A 22,552-nucleotide genomic window follows, 5' to 3' on the forward strand; every position below is an offset into this window, starting at 1 on the left:
ACTGCCCTGAGATGTCAACCAGCTCTCAGTCAGTCTCAGGGTGATTTGGGGCTATGTGGCCCTGGTGATGTTGAGAGTGAGTTGGCTGGACTTTGGTTGAGTAGAGGGCCATGGAGGCTGCTTGGATGCTGCTCACGCAGAGTGTGCCTGCAAGGGGCCTTTCTCCAGGTGTGCTCCCATGGGGCCTGGCTGCTCTGGTGTGAGTGTCTGGGTGTCCTGGCTCTGCAGGCTTCCAAAGTGAGAGAACATTTCCTGGCTATGGTCATCTCCCAGGTCCATGGGATACTGGGGTTGCACTCAGACTGAGGCTGCAGAGGAGATGCTGGGGCAGAGTGTATTGGATGTCCTTCCCTTGAGCTAGACACAATGAAATCAGATTTGGTAAGCAGGGGACAATGTAAGGCAAAGGTCTAGTAGCCAGGTGGGCAGGCAGATGGGTGATGCCATTCAGTGTGGGCTGGCTGGGGATGGGTCAGGGCATGGCTTGGCATGACCTTGGTGAGGTGTGTGCATCGTGTGATGGTCAATTGCTTGATGGCCATCTCCTGAGACCTTCTGGTCTCCCCAGGCAGTCTTGTCGGGTATTTGTGCCTTCCCCCTACAACAAAATGATGAGTCCATGGTAAGGAAGGAGAAGGGAGAGGCCAGGAAGTGGCGTTGATTCAGTTTATTGGCAGGTGGGTCCCTGTATGGGGCCATTCCCCACCATACTTTGAGCCCAGAGAGAGCCTGAGAGCCACAGGCAGTTCCAGGGTGATGCACACTGACCTAGGTGCATGTGGAAGCAGGAGCTGTGACTGGGGTCAGCCTTGGGATGGAGGAGCTTTGTGGGAGACCCTGGGTGGGCTGGGGTGGGTGATGTGCTCAGCTGTAGCTTGGTGGACTGGCTTCCTTGGCCAGTTGTTGAGCCTGATGTTTTGGGGGCTGTATGCAGGAGGCTGACAGAAGGTGGTCAGGGGTGGAAAAGGCCAAGTGCCCTGTGTTCAGCAGCAGGATTTTTGGCCAGAGGTGGCAGTGCAGCAGGCAGGCTTGCAGCAGGTGGGCTGGCAGAGGAGGGACACACAAGAGGAAGGGCGGCAGCAGCTGGTGGCTGGACAGCAGGAGGGTGCACAGCAGCAGGAGGAGGAGGAGGTGGTAGTGCAGCAGGAGGGTTTGCAGGAGAGAGGCACACAGCAGGTGGCTGGTCTGCACACTGGCCTGCAGAGGAGGGACACACAGGAGGCAGGGCGGCAGCAGCTGGGCTGGCAGCAGGAGGAGGCTGGAGCACAGGCTGTGGTCATACAGCAGCTGGGCTTGCAGCACACAGGGAGAGCAATGCAGCAGCTGGGCTGGCAGCAGAGGGGTAGGCAACTGTAGGACTGCTGGCAGGAGGAAGACTCACAGGCAATGGGCTGGCAGCAAGACTGCTGGCAGCAGTCTGCGGAGCAGGAGGTGGTGCACACAGACTGGCAGGGGCTGGGTGCACACACTGGCTGGCAGGTAGCGGGTACACAGCAGACTGGGCGGCACACCAGGGTCAGGCAGAAGGCTGGTGTGCAGCATGGGGCAGGGCAGCAGGAGGGCCCACAGCAGCCAGGTTCACAACAGCTCTCTGGGCAGTCGTCCAGCTGCCAGGAGGAGCCCATGCCAGAACTGGGCAGGCAGACATTGCTGCCACAGCTCACATCACTGGAGCAGACTGAGGTGGCTGAGGCTGTGGGAATACAGGGCCCAGAAAAACAGGAGTCTGCCATGGTGGGAGAAGCTGTGCTGGTGCCTTGGGCAGTAAAGAGTGGCAAAGGGGCGTCAGGGAGGGTCTGGGTGCCTGATGCAGGGAAGGGCTTGAGCCTCAATGGGATTGAGGTGTGTGTGTGTGTGTGTGTGTGTGTGTGTGTGAAGGAGAGGGAAGCTGTGGGGCTGTGTGAGAAGGTGCCCTAGCCTGGTGGGCTTTTATATCCCTCCTGCCAGGGGGATGTGCCAGAGGCAGAGCAATCCCTCTTCCCTGTTGTTGTTTATGGTGGCTTCCCACAGAACCCCTCATTAGGGCATGGTGACCTTGTCCAGGTGATGGACATCGGCTCATCCACCTCTCCCAGTGTGAGTGTGAGTGTGAGTGTGCTTGTGCTTGTGTGTGTTTGTGAGCCCAGTCGTGGGTGCTAGTGCTTTGAGGGGATGGCACCCTGACTTGGGCTCTCTTGGGTCCCTGGAGCCAAAGTTGATGCCGAAAGTTACTCAATAGGTTTGGTTTCTGTTAAGGGGAAGGAAGGGCCAGCAGGCCGAATGAATGGAGGGGTGGAGTCACTTGAGGCTATTGGGGCTGGGGCTCTCATGGTATGAGGCAGCAGGACCTGTGGCAGAGTTGTTCATGCATGCATGCTTGGTCTTGCTCTTGCCTGAATAAGCTGGTGTCTGGGGCAGGGACCCTCATGGGTGTTTTCAGAGACCCTGGAGGTGAGGCATGGCTTGGTACAATATGGCACTGGTGGCAGCATCTCTTTGGTGAGCATTCCAAGGCACATGTTGCAGGAGAAACTTGACAGAGAAAGTGCAGTGGCATTGGTGGGGGAGGGGACTGGAGGACAGCTATCCTGCCTAGACTATCTGAAGCGAGCATCTGTAGCTCACCTGCAGGTGTGTTGGGACGTGTATGGATTCTGGTCCCCACATTTCTGGCATGTGTGTTGTTGTGCTGAGGCCATGGATGAAACACCCAACTCTTCTCCATGAAGGACAACCCTACAAGGAGTGAGGTAGTAATCGGCAGACAAGGATGGTGTGGAGAACATGCCTCACCTCTCAGGCAAAGGGCAGTTCTTTCCTGACCTACCCCTCTGGATGATGCCAAGGGATCAGGCAGGAAGAATGTTCTCAAATGTCCTGAAGTGGAGGGGCTTGTTTGTGGTCCTCCCAATTCACTTTCCCTCTGCCATGAGGTCCTCACACAAGGGAGCTGTGGGGGCAGCTGGGAACTATGGATGTTATGGAAGTTGGGGGGGGTGGTTCTTGTCCCAGCAAGAGTTGGATAATAAGATGCCTCCTCTGGTCAATTCCAGCAGGGGAGACTCTATCATTCAAAGTGGAAATGGGTGTGGGGTGTTGGCCTACCAAGTGCGAGGCACTGTGCTAATGAAGCCACTTAGGGTCTCCACATTACCAGGGCAGAATAAGAGTCTGCCTGAGTGAGAAAAGCACTGGTCTTAGTGACTCGGGCACCTGGGGGCCAAGACCCTGACTCCAGGAGGGCCATTGGTGCAGTCAGGAATCCCTCCATGGTGACCAAGGCCATGCAGGAGGAGGGAGGCTTGGCTCCAAGCTCATCTGTCCTGAGGATGGACAGATGGTCAGCAGTCCAGGTAGGAGCTGTGGGCCGGGCTGCAGAGAGTAAAGGGAGAAGAGAAGGCCTTGAGGAGCATCAACAGTTAGTGTGATGCCAATGATGAACCAGCAAAGGAGACTGAGAAGTGGTCACAGGCAAGAGGAGAACAGGAGTGTCAAATGAACCCGAGATGAGAGGAGCCAAGAGGAGAAGGACCGCCCCTGCAGGTCGAGGAGAATGAGCATCAGGTTGGGCAATTCAGAGATAATTAGTAACTTTGGAGAGGGCAGCTTCAGCCGAACGATGGGGAGGTTGGAAGACAAACTGCAAAGGGTTAAGTGAGCGAGAGGAAAGACAGTGGAGGAAGTGAGTGTAGATGACTTTTCCAAGGAATTTGGCCAAGAAAGGAAGGAGAGGTATAGGAGGCTAACTTGGGGTGGTGGTGGTAGAGTCTAGGGAAGGTTTTTTTGAAGGATAGGAAGAGTTAGATGTGTGAAGACAGCAGGGAAGGTCTCAGTAAATACACAGAGAAGTTTGAAGATCAGGGGTGCTCCAATATATTAGAGTAAACAGGAAGGGATGTGATCAAGCTCTCTGCAAGGTAGAAAGGTTGGCTATGACAAGATCACCTCTTTGTTAGAGATGGAGAGATGACACCAAGAGGTTTTGAGATAAAGAGGGAGTTCTCAGTAAAGTAAAAGAGAAAGTGCTCAGCTGATAGAGGCTGAAGGGGGAGATAGGAGAGATGTGAAGAGAAAAGAGATTCAGAATAATAGTTTCTTTCTGAAGTGAGAAAGGGCCTCAATTAACCTTTAGGAAGGTGGTCTGTCCCCAATGGCAAGAATGTACTTCCTCTTCTCTCAGAAAACCTGATTTACTTAAAAAAAAATTGGGAATCTATTATTTATTTATTTTTAATTCTGTATCCCTTTTTTGTGTGTTTTGTTTTGTTCTCGGGGCAATGGGGGTTAAGTGACTTGCCCAGGGTCACACAGCTAGTGTCAAGTATCTGAGGCCGGATTTGAACTCAGGTTCTCCTGAATCCAGGGCCAGTGCTCTATTCACTGCGCCACCTAGCTGCCTACTTTATTGTTTCTTGTTGTCTCATGGAGTCATTAGCTTCCATTTGCCCAATTCTAATTTTTATAGAACTATCTTCTTAAGTGAGCATTTGTACCCCTTTTTCTTGTTGGTCAATTCTGTTTTCAAATGAATTATTTTCTTCAGTGAATTCTTGTGCTTCTTTTACCATTAAACCAATTCTATTTTTTTTTGGTGAGGCAATTGGGGTTAAGTGACTTGCCCAGGGTCACACAGTTAGTAAGTGTTAAGTGTCTGAGGCTGGATTTGAACTCAGGTACTCCTGACTCCAGGGCTGGTGCTCTATCCACTGCACCACCTAGCTGCCCCCAATTCTATTTTTAAGGTATTCTTTTCTTCAGTAAATTTTGTTTCTATTTTACCAAGTTTTAAATTTTCTTTTCATAATTTTCTTGCATCACTCCCATTTCTCTTCCCAATTTTCCCTCTACCACTCATATTATCTCTTTCTTTAACACTTCCAGGAATTCTTGTCAGGTTTCTGTTCTATTATCATTTTTCTTTGAGGCTTTGCTTGTAGCTATTTTCAATGTTGTTGTCTTCTGTGTTTTTGCTTAGTTTTCCTTCCCTCTGCAGTAACTTTTTATAGTCAAGTTCTTTTTTGTTGTTTGCTCCTTTCCCATCTTATTTCTTGACTTTGTATTTTATGTTAAAGTTAGGCTCTGCTCAGCTTGGGGTGGGGAGGTACTGTTCCAAGCTTCAGGCTTTTGTGTTTCTGTTTTCAGAACTAGTTTTGGGGAATCTGAAAGTTTTCAGTGTTTGCAAGGTGGTGTGATCTGGAGAGAGGTGTGGTCACTGCTCTTCTGGTCTGTGCTCTGGTCTTTACTCAGGAAGGACCCCAGCTTTCCTATAGCCACAAGTACTAGTGCTCCTCTTGACACTGGAACTATGACCAGGACCCCTGCTCAGGCACTTCCCTCCACCCAAAACTGTATGGGAAGTAGAGTTGCCAATCAGTGCCAGTAAAGGGTCCCCTGTAATCTCTTACTGTCTCTGGGCTGAGAGCTGTCAAAGCTGTTGTTGCTGCTGTCCTCTGAGGACCCCTGCTGGTGCTGCCTCAGCTTGCACTCTGGGCTGGTCCTACCCTGGTGTCAGAAATCTCTCCTTCTGACTTTCTAAACTGTCTTGGGCTGGGAAAAATGACTCACTCTGACCGCTCCAAAATTATATCTGGAGAGAAATGTTGGAAGAATTTGTCAGTAGTAGCAGTGTTTCTACTCGGCCATCTCAACTCTGCCTCCCCAATTTCCTTCAGAATTTAACTGCTCAGGGGCAGCTAGGTGGCACAGTGGATAAAGCACCAGCTCTGAATTCGGAAGTACCTGAGTTCAAATCTGGCCTCAGACACTTGACACTCAGACTGTGTGTCTCTGGGCAAGTCACTTAACCCCTCATTGCCTTGCAAAAAAAAAATTAACTCCTCCCATTTACCAGGGCCAGACTTTACCTTGTATTAATTTTGTGTCTACTTTCCTGTGTTGTCTCCTTGAGGTCAGGGACTGTTTAACCACTTTGTTTTTTATATGATTTGTACCTAGAACAACATCCGGCCCTTAGTCATGGCTTAATAAATACTTGTGGATTGATGGATCCTAAGCCTTTTGACCACTCGCTTCCCTCTATACCCTGGACTGGTGTGGATGTTTTTGTGAAAAGAGGTTTGGAGGGCATTCCAATGAAAGAAAAAAGTGAGAGGAGATGTGGCAAAGCATCAGGTCACACACATTCCTTAGTAAGTTGGTATCAGTTTGTGCCTCCTGCCTTAGCCAACAGTAAATGTTCCAGTGAGAACCATGATTATGTGGGAGCCATTATGAGCATGGAAGCTTTTTTTTTCTTGCAAGGTAATGAGGGTTAAGGGACTTGCCCAGGGTCACACAGCTAGTAAGTGTTACGTGTCTGAGGCTGGATTTGAACCCAGGCCCTCCTGAATCCAAGATAGGTGCTTTATCTACTGTGCCACCTAGTTACCCCATGCACTGAAGCTTTTGACAGTGAGCATTGTCTCCCTTCCTTGGGGTTCAAGGAAGTGATAGAATTCTGTGTGTCTTTTCTGTGCCCCCCCAAAAAGTCTCAGAACTGAGTGGGGAAAGCCAACCCCAGTGGTCCATGAAGAGTAGCCCTTTAAACTGAGAAAGGGTGATTAAGAAGAAGTATCATCAACACTGCCTTCCACCCACCTCCTGCCCTACTCAATGGTGGACGGGAACTCTTGGAGGGCACATAGAGCCCACTGCTTCCATCCTGTGGCTTCCAAGCCCTCTGGAATTCCTAAAGTTTCCAGTATGTGCAGAGAAAAACAGAAAGGTAGAGCTATTAAAGGTAGAGCTTTAGGCCTCATGGAAGTGAAAGAAAAGAATGAGAAATAGATGTGTATATGGCAGATCACACCACTTTATTATCTTACTGCTGCTTCTTGCCAAGGCTGACTCCAATAGCAAACATGCAATGAGACTAACCCTGAAGAGAGGAGACCCACCCTCAGGACAAGTGGACAGTGAGCAGAGCCCACGTGTCTGCCCATGAGGATCTTTGCCCCATGGATTTCAGGGAGGGGGTGTGTGGGGGGGAATGGAAGCTCCTGCTGACTGGATGAGTAGCCCTGCTTTGTGTGGCTAGTGAAGGCACACGGAGTTGCAGGGGATCAGCAGAGCAGATCAGCCACAATGACCCAAGTTAGGGTGTTTCCAGTGTCATCTCAGCTGAACGATGAGCAGACGCTTGGAGGACTCCTGCTCAGCAGCAGGACGGAGTACATGTGGGTCTGCAGACCAGGGCTGTGTAGGAAGCCGGCTGGCAGCAGGAGATCTGGCAGGAGGGGACCCCACAGGCCACGGGCTTGCAGCACACAGGCACACACACAGCGGGTTTGCAGCACACAGGCACACAGCAGGCTGACTGGCAGGGGCTGGACCCACAGCAGGTGGACTGGCAGGGGCTGGACACACAACAGACAAGGCTACAGGGACTAGCCTGGCAGCAGGTGGACTGGCAGGGGCTGGACACACAACAGGAGGGGGAGCAGCTGCCAGCTCCACAGACTGCCTGGCAGCTGGTCACCACAGGGCACGCTGGGCGGCACAGCAGGGTCACACAGGAGGCCGGGCGGCAGCAAGGACGGACACAGCAGACTGGCTTGCAGCACAGGGGCACGGAGCAGCTTGGCTGGCAGCCAGTGGAGCAGCTGGTGTGGCACATGGTGTCTAAGGGGGGTGGGGCTTTTGGAGAGGAGCTGAGGAGGAGGGATGGGTTTGGACAGCTCCTTCCCCCTGATCAACCCTTTTATACCCCTCTGCAGAGTGTCACAGCCACACAGTGGCTTTTTTTCCTTCTTGTTTTCTCCATGTTCTCTCCCAACACCTGATTACCCTGATGTATAATTTCCTGTGGAAGTTGATTCACCCAAACTGGCATTTGAGGGTAATTTCTGCCTCTATTTATCAGCCTTTGTTTCTGGGGAAAAGCATATCTTAGTTCAAGTATCTCCAACATATTTGTACATTGCTAGTAAAGACTGAGTGAGCTCATTTTTTCCTTTTTTTTTATGACATCACCACAATCTAAAAGAATCCAAAGACAAATCTCAAGACCAGACCAAATGATCATGGTTTTATCATGTAATCTATCCACTTTCAAACTGCCCCATGTCCTCTTTTTTTTTTGTGGGACAATGAGGGTCAAGTGTCTTGCTCAAGGTCACACGGATAGTAAATGTCAAGTGTATGAATCCGCATTTGAACTCAGGTCCTCCTGAATCTAAGACAGGTGCTTTATCCACTGCACCTCCTAGCTGCCCCCTGTCCTCTTTTAAAAAAAACAGTCCAACCCATTAATTTTGTTTGTTTTTTTTTCAATGATCAAATGTTTTTTTCTCCTGTCCTCTTACCTCCCTCTTGTCTGAAAAAGAAAATCAGGGGGGAAGAAGGAAAGAAGGATGGATGGAAGGAAGGAAGAACCCCTATGTCATATTATAGTCAAACAAAACAAATTCTCATGTTGGTCAAGTCCAAAGATATGTTTCTCATGCTGCATTTTCCTTTTTTTTTGTTTTTGGGCAGGCAATGGGGGTTAAGTGACTTGCCCAGGGTCACACAGCTAGTAAGTGTCAAGTGTCTGAGGCCAGATTTGAACTCAGGTACTCCTGACTCTAGGGCCGGTGCTCTATCCACTGCGCCATCTAGCTGCCCCCTCATGCTGCATTTTAATCCATTATCTCTCTGTCATCATTCCTCATGAGCCCCCTGTTTGTTCATTCAGTTTATTAGAGTTCATACATCTTTCTTAGTTGTTTTTATTGATGACTCCTGTTTCTGCTCACTTATGTCTGTAAGACTTCAAAGAAGTCTTCGCTGGTCTCTTTGGAACTGTCCTTTTCTTCATTTCTTACAGCACAATAGTATTCAGTCACATCGTACAGCACAATTTGTCCAGCCGTTCTCCAATTCAAAGCGTCCCCTTAATTCCCAATTCTTTGCTGCCACAAAAAGAATGACTAGAAAACATTCTTAGACATATGGGAGCATTTTCTCTTTCTTTGATCTCTTCGTGGTATAGACCTAGCATTGAGATCACTAGGTCAGGGGGCAGCTAGGTGGCACAGTGGATAGAGCACCAGCCCTGGATTCAGGAGGACCTGAGTTCAAATCTAGCCTCAGACACTTGACACTTACTAGCTGTGTGACGCCGGGCAAGTCACTTACCCCTCGTTGCCCCTCAAAAAAACCCACACCAAAAAACCAAAAAATAAACAAAAAAAGAGATCACTAGGTCAAAGGGCATGCAGTTTAGCAACTTTTGGGGTGTGAGAACCAGGGTGGCACCCTATGTCATGTCAATCAATGGACCAGCCAATTAGCTTGGAGCTGTGTGTGGGGACCACCCCTCTTCCGGTCCCCAAGGAAGCTTCTTCTCAAACGGACTGAGAAACTGTCTATTTGGTTGCTGGGACAAGCTCACGGTGGCAGAAGAAGCAGGCCAGGGGAGATAGGCTTTTTCTTTTTTTTTTTCTTTTTTTTTTTTTTAGTGAGGCAATTGGGGTTAAGTGACTTGCCCAGGGTCACACAGCTAGTAAGTGTTAAGTGTCTGAGGCCGGATTTGAACTCAGGTACTCCTGACTCCAGGGCCGGTGCTCTATCCACTGCGCCATCTAGCTGCCCCGCGCCATCTAGCTGCCCCGTAGGCTTTTTCTTAAACTTTCTGAACTCCACGTGTTCTCTTTACTAACCCCTAATATACCTTAATAAATGCTTAATGCCCCAAAACTGGTGCTAAAAGCTTCTAATGTACAGTGACCACACATTAGATTTTAAACATCTCAGGGGCATAGTTCCCAGTTGCCTTCCAGAATGCTCGTATCCATTCACAGATCCACCAAGCCAGGAGTCAGTGTGCCTGTTTCCCCACAGCCCCAGAAGCAGTTAGCATTTTCCTTTTTTTGGTTATCTCTGCCAAAACAGATGAGTATGAGGTGGAACCTCAGTTACTTTAATTATCGGTTCTCTGATAATTAGTGATTTGGAGTGTTTAAAAAATATGGCTACAGGTAGTTTGGGTTTCTTCTTTGAGAGCTACCTGTTCATAGTGTTAGCTGATTTATCAACTGGAGAATAGCTCTTTTTCCAAATTGGAGTCAGTTCTTCATAGCTTAGAAAAGAATCCTTTATCAGAGAGACTTGATGCAAAGATTTTTTTGTCTCCAGTTACCTGGTTCCCTTGGAATCTTAGTCCATAAGTACTCTTTACCAAGGGAATGAAATCCATTCTTCTTTAATTTGGCATTTGGAGTATGGTTCTCATGGCTGTCGACAGCATGAAAAGAATGCCATATTGAGAGGCACAAGATCTGGGTTCATTTGCTGTGTTCCACATTGGGCAAGACATCTGACCTCTATGGGCTTCACTTTCCATGACTGAAATGGGCATCCCAGACTACATGACCCTAATTAGCTGCCTTCCAACTCGTAGTCTATGATCCTGTACTTCTCTGTATCCACCCTAACCTCCAGCCTACCAGGTGACCAAAGTCCCTAGAATTAGCCTGGGATCCTTGCTTTCCCCCTCTAAGTTTCCTTTTGGGATTTCCCTTCCTATGACAGTATCAGGCACCTTCCAATGGTGCCTTAAAGCCTTGTTCATATCATCAGAGTTGGGAGGAAGCTCTGAGACATCGTCCACCCCGTCCCTGAATATCCAGATTGGTAGTGAATAGGACCATAACGTTCACTCCCCCCTTGGCAAGGTGACCAACAATCTGGTGCCACATACTGGGTGGGGAGAGGAAGCTGTGCTTGCTGAGAAATGGAAGGTGGAGCACAGGAGTATGAGAGATTATTGGACATTTAGAGAAGACCTTGGCACTGGTTAAGACAATGATGAGGTACAGGCTTTTGAATGGTAGACTACAACAGCCTCAGAACTGCAGATATAGAGAGGAAGCGAGCCCTGTCAGGCCCCGTGACTTCCATTGACTGCGGCCCTAGGAACAACTGAGAGCAGATGCTGTCTAACTCCTTGTTTTGGTGGCTCTTTTCTCACTCCAGGCTCAAGAACTCCTTCACTCACATGGGTATTCTTTGGTTTATTCTAATCTGTATAATTGCTCTGACCACAGTTTGCTGCTTTCTTTGGTAGGGAGATTTGCGATGATCTTTTTATAAATAGCATTTGGTGAGAAAGTATTAAGCCAGTGAATATAAACTAGGGATACCTTCCCCCTCTATGTTAATGGGGAAAGGGTTTGTTGCCCAAGATTTGTAGACATTTGAGGTGCGGCATATCAACATGTCCAGCTTAATACCCTTGTGGAGAGAAGAGAGATCTCCCAACTTCAAAGTGCTTGATCCTGCCTACCCCTACCCTTCACTAGTCTGTAGGGCTTGCTAGAAAAGCCCTCCTCCAACTGCAAAGGTTAGAAAGATCCAAGATCATGCTTTCCAGGCCACTCCTTACCTGCATCCCCTTGATATCAGACAAAACCAAACACACATGTTTTACAGCAGTGCTGTTGCTGGAAGCTAGTCCTTGTGAAATGTACTCTCCTTTACATGAAATGGTTCTGCCTTCTTCCTTCAAGATATACACAAGAGTAGCTAAATTGCTCAGCTGGAAGTGAGATAAGACTTCAGCTCAAAAGAGAAGCACGGCAGAATATGTTCTCAACATTCGCTAATGTTGTAGGCAGTCGAAGTCAAGGGATCGGAGTGTCTGGCTTCCTGCATGTGTATGCAACTGGTGGGACTGTAGTCCACCATTGAGAATCCTTAGTAAACTGAGTAATCTTTCCCTTTGATGAAAACCCATGGCATTCATGATGTGTGACAAGCTTGAGCACTAACTCTGGGGTGGGGGGACTGTTGGGAAGAAAAGAGCAGGGGCAGCTAAGTGGCGCAGTGGATAAAGCACCAGCCCCGGATTCAGGAGTACCTGAGTTCAAATCTGGCCTCAGACACTTGATACTTATTTACTTGTGTGACCCTGGGCAAGTCACTTAAACCCCATTGCTCTGCAAAAAAGAAAAAAGGGAAGAAAAGAGCAAAATCTATTTATAGTCTGAATCAAAACTCTGGTTTCCATGACAGAAGACATGGAAAAGTGCAAAATGAGCTTGAACTCCTGAAAAGTCTGTAATCAGATGATCAGCGAAAACATTACAAGGAAGTATTGGTGAGAAAATGCCACAGCACAGCTTGGAAGGAGAAGCGTCACAGTAAAAACTGGGAGATGGGTAAAGCATTTGCAGGTGGCTTCTGTCCCTCCACAACAAGGCTTCTAGAAGCCTCAGAGTAGAAGGAGCTGTCAGAATGGGAGCCTCTTTTACTCTGCTCCCCAGAGTCCTCCCCACCTCAGGTGCCGTAAGCCTCACTAGCTGCTCCACAGCCCCTCTGCTGTGTCCATTCTTGCTGCCGCTCAGCCTGCCCTGTAGTGACCAGCTGCCAGGCAGTCTGTGGAGCCGGCAGGTGCTCCCCCTCCTGCTGTGTGCCCAGGCCCTGCCAGTACACCTGGTGGCAGGCTGGACCCTGCAGCCCCTGCAGCTGCATCCTGTATGGCAGCAAGCCTGAGCTAGGCAAAGGGAATGAATCCTGCCAGGGGCATGATCGCCCTCCTCTGAGCAAGTGGAGGTCGCTCCTGGGTGGGAGCTGGCCTCATGGCCAGTGCAGGGAAGACTTTGAAGGTTAGAGGCTAGTAGCCTGGTGGGCGGCTGGATGGGAGTGAATGTGGCACAGCGTGAGTTGGGGAGGGATTGCCAGGGCTTGGGTCAGCATGACCAGCATGTGCGAGCTGTGGTGCTCACTTCCTGCACTGTCTGCTGTGGCCTCCTGGGCTTGGCAGGCTGTCCTGTGCAGGCTTTGTGCTCCCCCTCCCTCCACAGGCCCAGGATGAGGAAAAAGGGCAAGTGAGAGGCCAGGATGGTGAGTTGATGCAGTTTATTGGCAGATGGGCCCATGGACAGGGCCATCCCCGCACACTCTGAGCCTAGGGAGAGCCTGAGAGCCGCAGGTGGTGCTGGAACAATACACCCTGAGCCAGGTGTGTGTGGGAGTAGGAGGCAGGTCTGGGGTCATGGAGGAGGCCCGGTGTGGGCCTGGGGTGTTCTGAGCAGCCTGTTGTCTCTGGCCTGGTGGGCTCAAAGCCTTTCAGGGGCATGCTGGCCGTTGTTCCTGCTGATGTTTGGGGATGGGTCCCAGAGGCCCCTGAAGTCGGGAAGGGGTGGGGGGAGAGAGGGAGAGAGACCACTCTGTGTTCAGCAGCAGGATTTTTGGCCAGAGGTGGCAGTGCAGCAGGCAGGCTTGCAGCAGGTGGGCTGGCAGAGGAGGGACACACAAGAGGAAGGGCGGCAGCAGCTGGTGGCTGGACAGCAGGAGGGTGCACAGCAGCAGGAGGAGGAGGAGGTGGTGGTGCAGCAGGAGGGTTTGCAGGAGAGAGGCACACAGCAGGTGGCTGGTCTGCACACTGGCCTGCAGAGGAGGGACACACAGGAGGCAGGGCGGCAGCAGCTGGGCTGGCAGCAGGTGGAGGTTGGAGCACAGGCTGTGGTCACACAGCAGCTGGGCTTGCAGCACACAGGGAGGGCAATGCAGCAGCTGGGCTGGCAGCAGAGGGGTAGGCAGCAGTAGGACTGCACTGCACAAGGAGAGGCAGCACAACTAGGGGCTGGGCAGCAGGACTGCTGGTAGGAGGAAGACTCACAGGCAGTGGGCTGGCAGCAAGACTGCTGGCAGCAGTCTGCGGAGCAGGAGGAGGTGCACACAGACTGGCAGGGGCTGGGTGCACACACTGGCTGGCAGGTAGCGGGCACACAGCACACTGGGCGGCACACCAGGGTCAGGCAGGAGGCTGGTGTGCAGCATGGGGCAGGGCAGCAGGAGGGCCCACAGCAGCCAGGTTCACAACAGCTCTCTGGGCAGTCGTCCAGCTGCCAGGAAGAGCCCATGCCAGAACTGGGCAGGCAGACATTGCTGCCACAGCTCACATCACTGGAGCAGACTGAGGCGGCTGAGGCTGTGGGAACACAGGGCCCAGAAAAACAGGAGTCTGCCATGATGGGAGAAGCTGTGCTGGTGCCTTGGGCAGCAAAGAGTGGCAGAGGGGCGTCAGGGAGGGGCTGGGTGCCTGATGCAGGGAGGGGCTTGAGCCTCACTGGGATTGAGCTGCTGGCTATGGGTGTGTGTGTGTATGTGTGTGTGTGTGTATGTGTGTGTGTGTGAAGGAGAGGGAAGCTGTGGGGCTGTGTGAGAAGGTGCCCTAGCCTGGTGGGCTTTTATATCCCTCCTGTCAGGGGGATGTGCCAGGGGCAGAGCAAACCCTCTTCCCTGTTGTTGTTTATGGTGGCTTCCCACAGAACCCATCATTAGGGCATGGTGACCTTGTCCAGGTGATGGATATTGGCTCATAAACATCTTCACTTTGGTTTCCATTTCCAGCCTTTAGTAACTAGCCATGAACCTCCTGGCCTGAGACCAGGCTAAGTCCTGAGCATTCAGTGAGAAAAGGGAGAGCTGGTGGGCTGAGGGACCCCTGAGCAGGGACCAGCTTCCTCAGGGACATTTCTGGAGGGGAGAGCACTGACCAGGGTGATCCCAAAGGTTTCCTGTACAAGGTCTGAGCTCTGGATCACTGGAGCTGGGAGGGAAGATGGGGGAGGGGCATTCTGAGCCTTCCCAGCAGCTTGGGGAGACTGGGAGCATTGTGTTGGGAGACCAGTAGGCCCCACTGGCCAAAGGTGCCTAGAGGAGTCTTGAGCAAGAGCTCTGGAGAGCAAGGGGAGAGATTGGGTAGGTTGTGAATGGCCAACGTAGGTTATATTCTGTTTGACAGCACATATTGGGTCATCCAGGGAGGTGATCAGATCTGTGCTTTCAGAGCAGTCCAGGGCAGCTTCCAGAGTGGAGCTACCCACAATGTGGTTCCCAATGGCACCTGGTCCCCAAACCAGCCTGAAACATATTGGAAGAATAAGTAACAGAAGGAATAAAAATGCAGCCAAACATTGACAAAGTTCCATTTTAAACTTACTTAATTTTCAATCCTCCAGGATCCACATGTTTGGGTTAGGGGCCCCTATTTCTTCTTGGGTTTGAAATCCCATGTGTAGAGGATGGATTGGGAAAAAGACAGCCTGGTAACCACTTAGTGGGCATATGTCACTATTCTAGGTGATTGTGATGAAGATCTTGTCTGGACTAGTGGAATTATGGGTGTAGAGATGGAAATTGGGAAGACAGAGAAATACACCCACACACACCGAGACAGAGAGAGAGATACAGAGACAGAGACAGAGAGACAGAGAGAGACAGACACAGAGAGACAGAGAGATACACAGAGAGACACAGAGAAACAGAGACATATAGAGGGAAGAGGAGAGAAGAGGAGAGGAGACAGAACAACAGTGAGACAGAGATGTAGATTAACAGAGTCTGACAGAGGTTGAGACAAAGACAGCAAGAGATTGACACAGGGAGAAACAGGAAGAGAGACAGAGACAATGACAGAAAGACATACAGAGAGACAGAGACAGAGACAGAGACAGACAGAGACAATGACAGAAAGACATACAGAGACACAGAGACAGAGACAAAGACAGACTGTCAGAGTTGCTGGCATAGCTGACCCTCCTAGAAGAGGGAGGATATGATGGCATCCCAGCCACACCTAGAACAGTAACCCCTGGCCAGGAGAGCCTCCAATTCTTGCTCTCCTCAGCCCAGGGGAGGAGAGAGTTGATGGTGTAGAGGGTATCTGGGGGTCAGCACAGGAGGCAAAGAGGGAGCCCCAAGGCACAGCCTCTTTTCTCTGTCCAAGAGGAGACAGGGTTGTCTCCCATAGGGCAGAGCTGGGCTGCTGTAGGATGCTCCAAGACAGAAGGCTGAGAGCAGCCCTAGGAAGGACACAGGCAGTGAGCAGAGACCAGTCTGGCTCTGGGTCCCATCAGGGAGCTCCCAGCAGAGGTCAGAGAAGAGGATTTGTCTCCAGGGTCACTCAGAAGCCCAGGATGGGCTGAAGGTTTGGGATCTGCTGGTTGGTCTGTTTACTTCAGGCCCTGAAGCCTCAGTGGATTCTGAAGGGGGTGGTCGGGGCTTTGCTTGCAGGGCTGTGGGGGCATTTGGGATGGTGGGCAGGGGGGGTGGGGAGGCTGCCTGCAAGGGCCAGGGTTCCTGGTCCATCCAGCAGGTGCTCATCAGTGGTGTGTGGGAATCCCTTGCCACCTGGTGCCTACAGGCCCAACACCCAGAGAGACAAAGACACAGCCAGACACAGACACACATACCCTGGTACACACAGGGACACAGACACATGTACACACTCAGATATGAACATGCACAGACACACACACACAAACATGCACATGTACAGACAGGCAAACAAGGACACAAGTACAGACACATGCAGACAACCACCTGGACACAGGCCCCCAGCTGCCAGGGCTTCCCTGTGCTTTCATGCCCATGGTCTACAGGACCCTGTTATGTTCTCTTGTCTCTGGGTCTAACTGCACCAACGTGTTCTTCCAGGAGGCTACATGAGAAAGGGCCTGGATTCTCCCACAGACCCAGAGGAGGCCTGGAAACTTGCCCTCCTGAAAACCTGTTTGCCTTTTCTGAGTAGCCAGGGCACCACAAGGCTGTGTCCCCTGGGGGGCACTGCCTGCCAGTCCAATCCAATCCACCTTCTGAAGCACCCACTGCCTGCCTGCCAGTGTACTAAGCACTGGGGATATACCTGATGAAAAAAGACAAACAGTCCCTGCCCCCAAGGGGCTTACATTCTAATGGGAGGAGACAATGAGCCAAAGGAGGCAGGAAAGTAGGCAGGGAGAACAGGGGTACTTGGCAGTGTGGCATCTTATTCTGTGCAGGGGAAAGCAGGCAGAGCAGCACATCAAGGCAGGCTCAGCTGAGAGTCCAGCCTCTGCCCTCTCCAAAGGAAGGCCTTGGGAGGAGTCTGACTCTCTGCCCTCCTGCCCTCCAATCTGGGGTCCCAAAGCTGAAGAAACCCATAGGAGCCCAGGAGCCAAATCCCTTCCAGGTGTCCCTGGGTGTGTCTCAAGCCTCTTGGACCATGCTCTCTCCCCCAGAAGAAAAGAGGAAACTCCTTCCTTCCCTCTACCCCCCACCCCCACCCTGGACCATCAGGCTTCAGAGAACAGAGGCACCGAGAACTTATTTGCAGTGTTTCCTCTTGAATTTATTGAAGTTACAAGAGTGTTCCGGGGGTGGGGGAAACTGCAGTGACCCCAAGACAGGGAGGGACATTGTGGAAAGTAGGACCCTGGTGTCCCAGCATCTCCCCCTGAGGGAGGTCTGGAAGGGTCCCTGTGGCAATGGGGGCTTCTATGTCATAGTGAAGTCCATGGGTTCTGATGCTGCCCTGCTGGGTTCTGACAACAGTGACCTAGCCTGGGTCTCCTGGGTGGTGAGTCACACCAGAACCATAGCTTGGCTCCAATTTGTGGGATATGAGGGAGGGAACTGCTCAGCAGCAGGAGGGGTCACAGGAAGGTGCACAGAGCAGGGAGGTGCAGGAGGCTGGCTGGCAGCAGGAGGCCTGGCAGGACGGGATTCCACAGGCCACAGGCTTGCAGCACACAGGGACATATACAGTGGGTTTGCAGCAGACAGGCACACAGCAGGCAGACTGGCAGGGGCTAGACCCACAGCAGGTGGACTGGCAGGGGCTGGACACACAGCAGGCAGACTGGCAGGGGTTGGGCACACAGCAGGTGGACTGGCAGGGGCTGGACACACAGCAGGCAGACTGGCAGGGGCTAGACCCACAGCAGGTGGACTGGCAGGGGCTGGACACACAGCAGGCAGACTGGCAGGGGTTGGGCACACAGCAGGTGGACTGGCAGGGGCTGGACACACAGCAGGCAGACTGGCAGGGGCTAGACCCACAGCAGGTGGACTGGCAGGGGCTGGACACACAGCAGGCAGATTGGCAGGGGTTGGGCACACAGCAGGTGGACTGGCAGGGGATGGACACACAGCAGGAGGGGGAGCAGCTGCCAGCTCCACAGACTGCCTGGCAGCTGGTCACCACAGGGCACGCTGGGCGGCACAGCAGGGTCACACAGGAGGCCGGGCGGCAGCAAGGACGGACACAGCAGACTGGCTTGCAGCACAGGGGCACGGAGCAGCTTGGCTGGCAGCCAGTAGAGCAGCTTGTGTGGCACATGGTGTGGGGGGGAGGGCCTTTGGAGAGGAGCTGAGGAGGAGGGATGGGTTTGGACAGCTCTTTCCCTCCTGTAGAAGCCTTTTATACCCCTCTGCAGTGTGTGTGTGTGTGTGTGTGTGTGTGTGTGTGTGTGTGTGTGTGTGCCACACCAACAAACATTGGCTGTTTTGTCTCTCTTCTTCCTCTTCCTCCTCCCAAACAATGTATGAAGGCTCTGTCTAGATCCTTGTCTGGTGTTTCTTAGACTCTCAGAATTGTCACATAAGGCGATGAGAATCTTTGGGTCTTCCTAGAGGCCACTGTCCCCCTTGTTTAATTATATCTACATGTTGATTCCTTGTTCTTCCTTCAAAGTCAAACCTAAGACTTCTGGGAGAGTCCTCAAAGCAGGAAGCCCTCATATTCCTGGTCTCATGGGGCATTCTGGGTCTCCCAAAGACCATTCAGACCCAAACACTCATGGAACACTTAATCATTAAGAAGGCAAATGGAGTTTGACCTTCCAGGCAAAGGGGTTTGGACTTTATCCTCCTAAGTTACAAGGAGGTTTCAGGACTGCTGAGGGAGTGGGAGGACCAATGTTGTCCTGGACATGCAGGCTGCTCTGGACCGAGAATATAATTGTCCATTATTTGCTCCTGGTACAGAAATACCAGTGCTTTGGGAAGGAGACCTGGCACTAGGGGCAACTTGTCTCCTCTTCTTGTCCTTCAGTACAAAAGGACCATTTCTAAGTTTGGTGAACCCCAAAGGAACAGAATCCAGGACCCAAGAAAGAGCATTTTTAAATGTTCATGGGGTGACACCTTCCTATTTTTCCAGTCTCTCTTTATTGCTTCCTTAATCACATTCTGTTTCAGCCCTACTGCCCTCCTTCCTCTGCCTTATTGGTTGGTTGTGTTCCTTCACCTTAAAAAATAAACATTCTCATTTTTATTCCTCAGTTCCAAATTTTATCCCTTTTTCTCTCCCTCCCTAGAAGCCTTCCTGAGGAGGAAAGCATTCAGATATAGTCTATAAATGTGAAATTATCTGAAACATTACCATATTTGATATTTTGTATAAAAAACCTGAAGCAAAGCAAAAGAAAGTGAACACAGCTTGCTTCAGTCTGTGTTTCATCAATAGCAGTTCTTCCTTTGGAGGTGGATACTATGTATCATCATTAGTCCTTTCATTTTCCCTTGGATCATTGTTTTGCTGAGAATAGTTCGGTCATTCACAGTTCTTTACCAAACAATGTTGTCTTTTTTCAGCATTCTCTTTGTTCTGCTCACTGCACCATATGTCAGCTTGTATAAGTCTTCCCAGGCCTTTCTTAAATCATCCTGCTTATCATTTCTTTTTTAAAGTATTTTTTTATTTTCCAGTTATATATAAGGATAGTTATCAACATTTGTTTTCACAGAATTTTTTGTTCCAAATTTTTCTCCCACCCTTCCTTCCCTCCCTCCTCCCCAAGATGGAAAGCAGTCTGAAATTGGTTGTATATGTACAATCACATTACACATATTTCTACATTATTCATCTTGTGAATCAAGAATCAGAGCACAAGCGAAAAACTTCAAAAAAAAAAAAAGAAGGAAAAAACAGTCCAAAAGTAGAAACAGCATGGTTGAATCTGCATTCATAATTCACAGTTTTTTTTTCTGGATGTTGAGAACATTTTCTATCATGAGTTCTTGGAAATTGTTTTGGATCATCACACTGCTAAGAAGAGCAAAGTCTATCACCATTGTTCATCATACAATGTTGCTGTTACTGTGTACAATGTTCTCCTGGTTCTGCTCCTTTCAATCAGCATCAGTTCATGTAAGTCCTTCCAGGTTTCTCAGAATTCCTCCTCATCATTTCTTACAGCACAATAGTATTCCATTACATTCATATACCACAACTTGTTTAACCATTCCTCTACTGATGGGCATTCCCTCGATTTCCAGTTCTTTGCCACCTGCTTGTCATTTCTTATAGCAGAATATTCCATCACCATCATATACCACAGCTTGTTTAACCATTTCCCAATTGATGGGCATTCCTTTGATTTCCAATTCTTAGCCACTAGAAAAAGAGCTGCTATAAATATTGTTCTACAAATAGGTCTTTTTCTCTTTTTGTGGATGTCTTTTGGATATAACCTAACAGTGGTATTGCTCGATGAAAGGGTACACTCAGTTCTATAGCCCTTTGCATGTAGTTGCAAATTACTCTCCAGAATGGTTGGATCTTTTCACAACTCCACCAGTAGTGGATTGGAACCCAGATTTCCCACATCCCTTCCAACATTCATATTTCTCTTTTTTGTAATATTTTCCAATTCTGTCAGGAGTGGGGTGATACCCATAGTTGTTTTAATTTTCATTTCTCTGATCCATAGTGTTCTAGAGCATTTTTGCATATGATTATAAATAGCTTTGATTTCTTTGTCTAAAAACTGCCTGTTCATATCCTTTGGTGGTCCTTCCTTCTTGAAGAGGAACAAACTGACTTTACTCTCTTGGAATCAAGGTACAGTGTGCCTGACTGTCTCCTTAGACCTGTATGAATTAGAAGACTACCACAGGTTGGGCACAAATTGTTTGTGTGAATATTGGGAGAGGAGAGATGTTTACTTTGCACATCTTACTTTCCTTTTGACTATTGCAATTCTGCTTCACTCATAGAGCACAGCTCCTTCTTTGATGTTGTCTCTCATATCATGGAATTTATTCCAATGTTTTCTAGAGAGACCTGGAGAGTGTCCTTTTATGGCTTCTTTTTTGTACTTTATTATTTTCCAGTTATATGTAAAGACATTTTTCAACATTTGTTTTTATAAGATTTTTAATTCGAAATGTTTCTCCCTCCCTCCCTTTGTTCTCCCCTCCCCAAGACAAAAAGCAATCTGATATAGGTTATATATGCATAATCACATTCAATATATTTCTGTATGCCCTCTTCTAACCACCACATGAGCAGCTTCTTTGTGTGAGTTCTCCATTAAATGTCTTTTACACAAATGGGCATTGCACATGGGAACAATGTGGCCAGCCCAGCTGAATTGGGCTCTGTACAATACAATTTGAATGCTTCAAGTTGAGCTCAAGAAAGGACCTCAGTGTCCAGGGGAGTGCCTTGCCAAATGATCTTCAGAATCTTCCCAAGACAATTCAAATGGAAGCAGTTCAGTTTCCTGGCATGGAGTTGGTAGAATGCAGAGGTTTCACAGACATAGGACAATGAGGTCAGCAAAATGGCTCTGTAGACCTTCAGTTGGGTGGGAGGTCCAGTACCTCTTCTCCCCCCCCCCACTATCCTCTAGGGGCTCCCAGACACTGAGCTAGTTCTGGCAGTACATGTGACAACCTCCTCATCTCTGTGCACATCCTTAGCAATACGCTGCCCAAACAAGTGAACTTGTCCACAGTGTGTAAAATGTCCCCCCTTTCTTTAACTGATGGTTTTACATCCATAGAATGATGTGGTTCTGGTTGGGGGAGAAGCTGTGTTTTATTTGTGTCAATGCTCTGGCCCAATGAGCACAATCAGCAGAGAACTGAGCCATACTGTGCCACATCTCAGCTTCTAGGGCTGCACAAACCCCATCTCCCCCCTCAGTGCCTTTGTCCAGGCTCTCCTTGGTGCCTGGGGTGCTCTTCCTGCATACCTCTGCCTCCTAGGAGGCCTGGCTTCCTCTGGGGCTGAGCTCCTCTGGCACCTCCCATGTGGACTCTCTCCCGACCTCTACATATGCCAGTGTCCTCTGTCCCTAGGAAAGGACTTTGTATTTGCTTGTCCATCTTCATCCTGCTTCCTCTGGTAGAATACAAGCTCCCTGAGGGTAGTGCTTTTTGTCCTTAGACCCTGTACCCTTGACATAATCCCTGCCTGACAGTAGCATTTCCTGAACACTTGTGGAAGGTCACCTCTCCAACTGCCCATGGGCTTCATGGGCTTTGGACTTCCCAGATGTCCCTCAGGTCTTCTGGACAGGCAGTGGTCCCCATGCCCCAGTGGTGGGTGGGTCTGGTTAGGATTTCCTCAAACAAGACACCCTCTGCAGCTCTCCCATTTCTCTTTCTCCTGCTTCTGCTTTTGGAGAAGGACAAGAAGCCTCTTCTCTCTCCTTCTTGATGTGTGATATTCCTCCACATCCCTGCAGACAGTTGTTGAGTGCTCCCTAAGAAGTGTCTGGAAGGATCCTCCTCCAGAGGTCTGACTTCCCCTCAGTTTTGGTCTCCTTGTCTCCTCTGTGTGCAGCCTTACTTGAAAATTTGTCTGCGAACAAAAGACACCATGTATTCCCTTCCTGGGCCAGGTGACAGGAACATTGTCAGTGCTGTTATTGGGGACACTGTCCCTTTCTGAAGACAGAGTCCCCCTCCCTGGCAGGAAGATTGGAATTCACCATGTAGGGAACAATGGAGGGGCCAGTCTGTGTGTATGGATGTACATGTATATTTGTGTGGTGGTGTCCTTGGTCAGTGGGGCTTGTAGACTCCCTCCAAA

The 22,552-nt window shown here is 50.0% G+C and overlaps 3 protein-coding genes across 3 annotated transcripts in view; 1 reads left to right on the plus strand and 2 right to left on the minus strand.

The window, feature by feature from the left end:
• The window catches only part of TSPEAR (thrombospondin type laminin G domain and EAR repeats), a 190,748-nt gene that overhangs the window by 26,981 nt on the left and 141,215 nt on the right, over positions 1 to 22,552 (plus strand). The gene's annotated exons all lie outside the window — the stretch shown is intronic.
• LOC122753525 (keratin-associated protein 16-1-like) lies at positions 782 to 14,107 on the minus strand. Its single transcript, XM_044000916.1, has 7 exons — positions 13,157 to 14,107; positions 12,661 to 12,868; positions 12,258 to 12,454; positions 7,138 to 7,599; positions 3,193 to 3,351; positions 2,605 to 2,715; positions 782 to 1,804 (listed from the first exon to the last, which is right to left on the minus strand). The coding sequence occupies exons 1-7, from the start codon at positions 13,932 to 13,934 to the stop codon at positions 984 to 986; spliced, it is 2,736 nt and encodes a 911-aa protein (XP_043856851.1). The 5' UTR covers positions 13,935 to 14,107; the 3' UTR covers positions 782 to 983.
• On the minus strand, positions 17,366 to 18,067 carry LOC122754225 (keratin-associated protein 10-5-like). Its single transcript, XM_044002440.1, has 2 exons — positions 18,015 to 18,067; positions 17,366 to 17,777 (listed from the first exon to the last, which is right to left on the minus strand). Exons 1-2 carry the CDS (start codon positions 18,065 to 18,067, stop codon positions 17,366 to 17,368), a joined length of 465 nt encoding a protein of 154 aa, XP_043858375.1.

This window comes from Dromiciops gliroides, chromosome 4 (genome assembly GCF_019393635.1).
Source record: "Dromiciops gliroides isolate mDroGli1 chromosome 4, mDroGli1.pri, whole genome shotgun sequence".
Classification (NCBI taxonomy): Eukaryota; Metazoa; Chordata; class Mammalia; order Microbiotheria; family Microbiotheriidae; genus Dromiciops; species Dromiciops gliroides.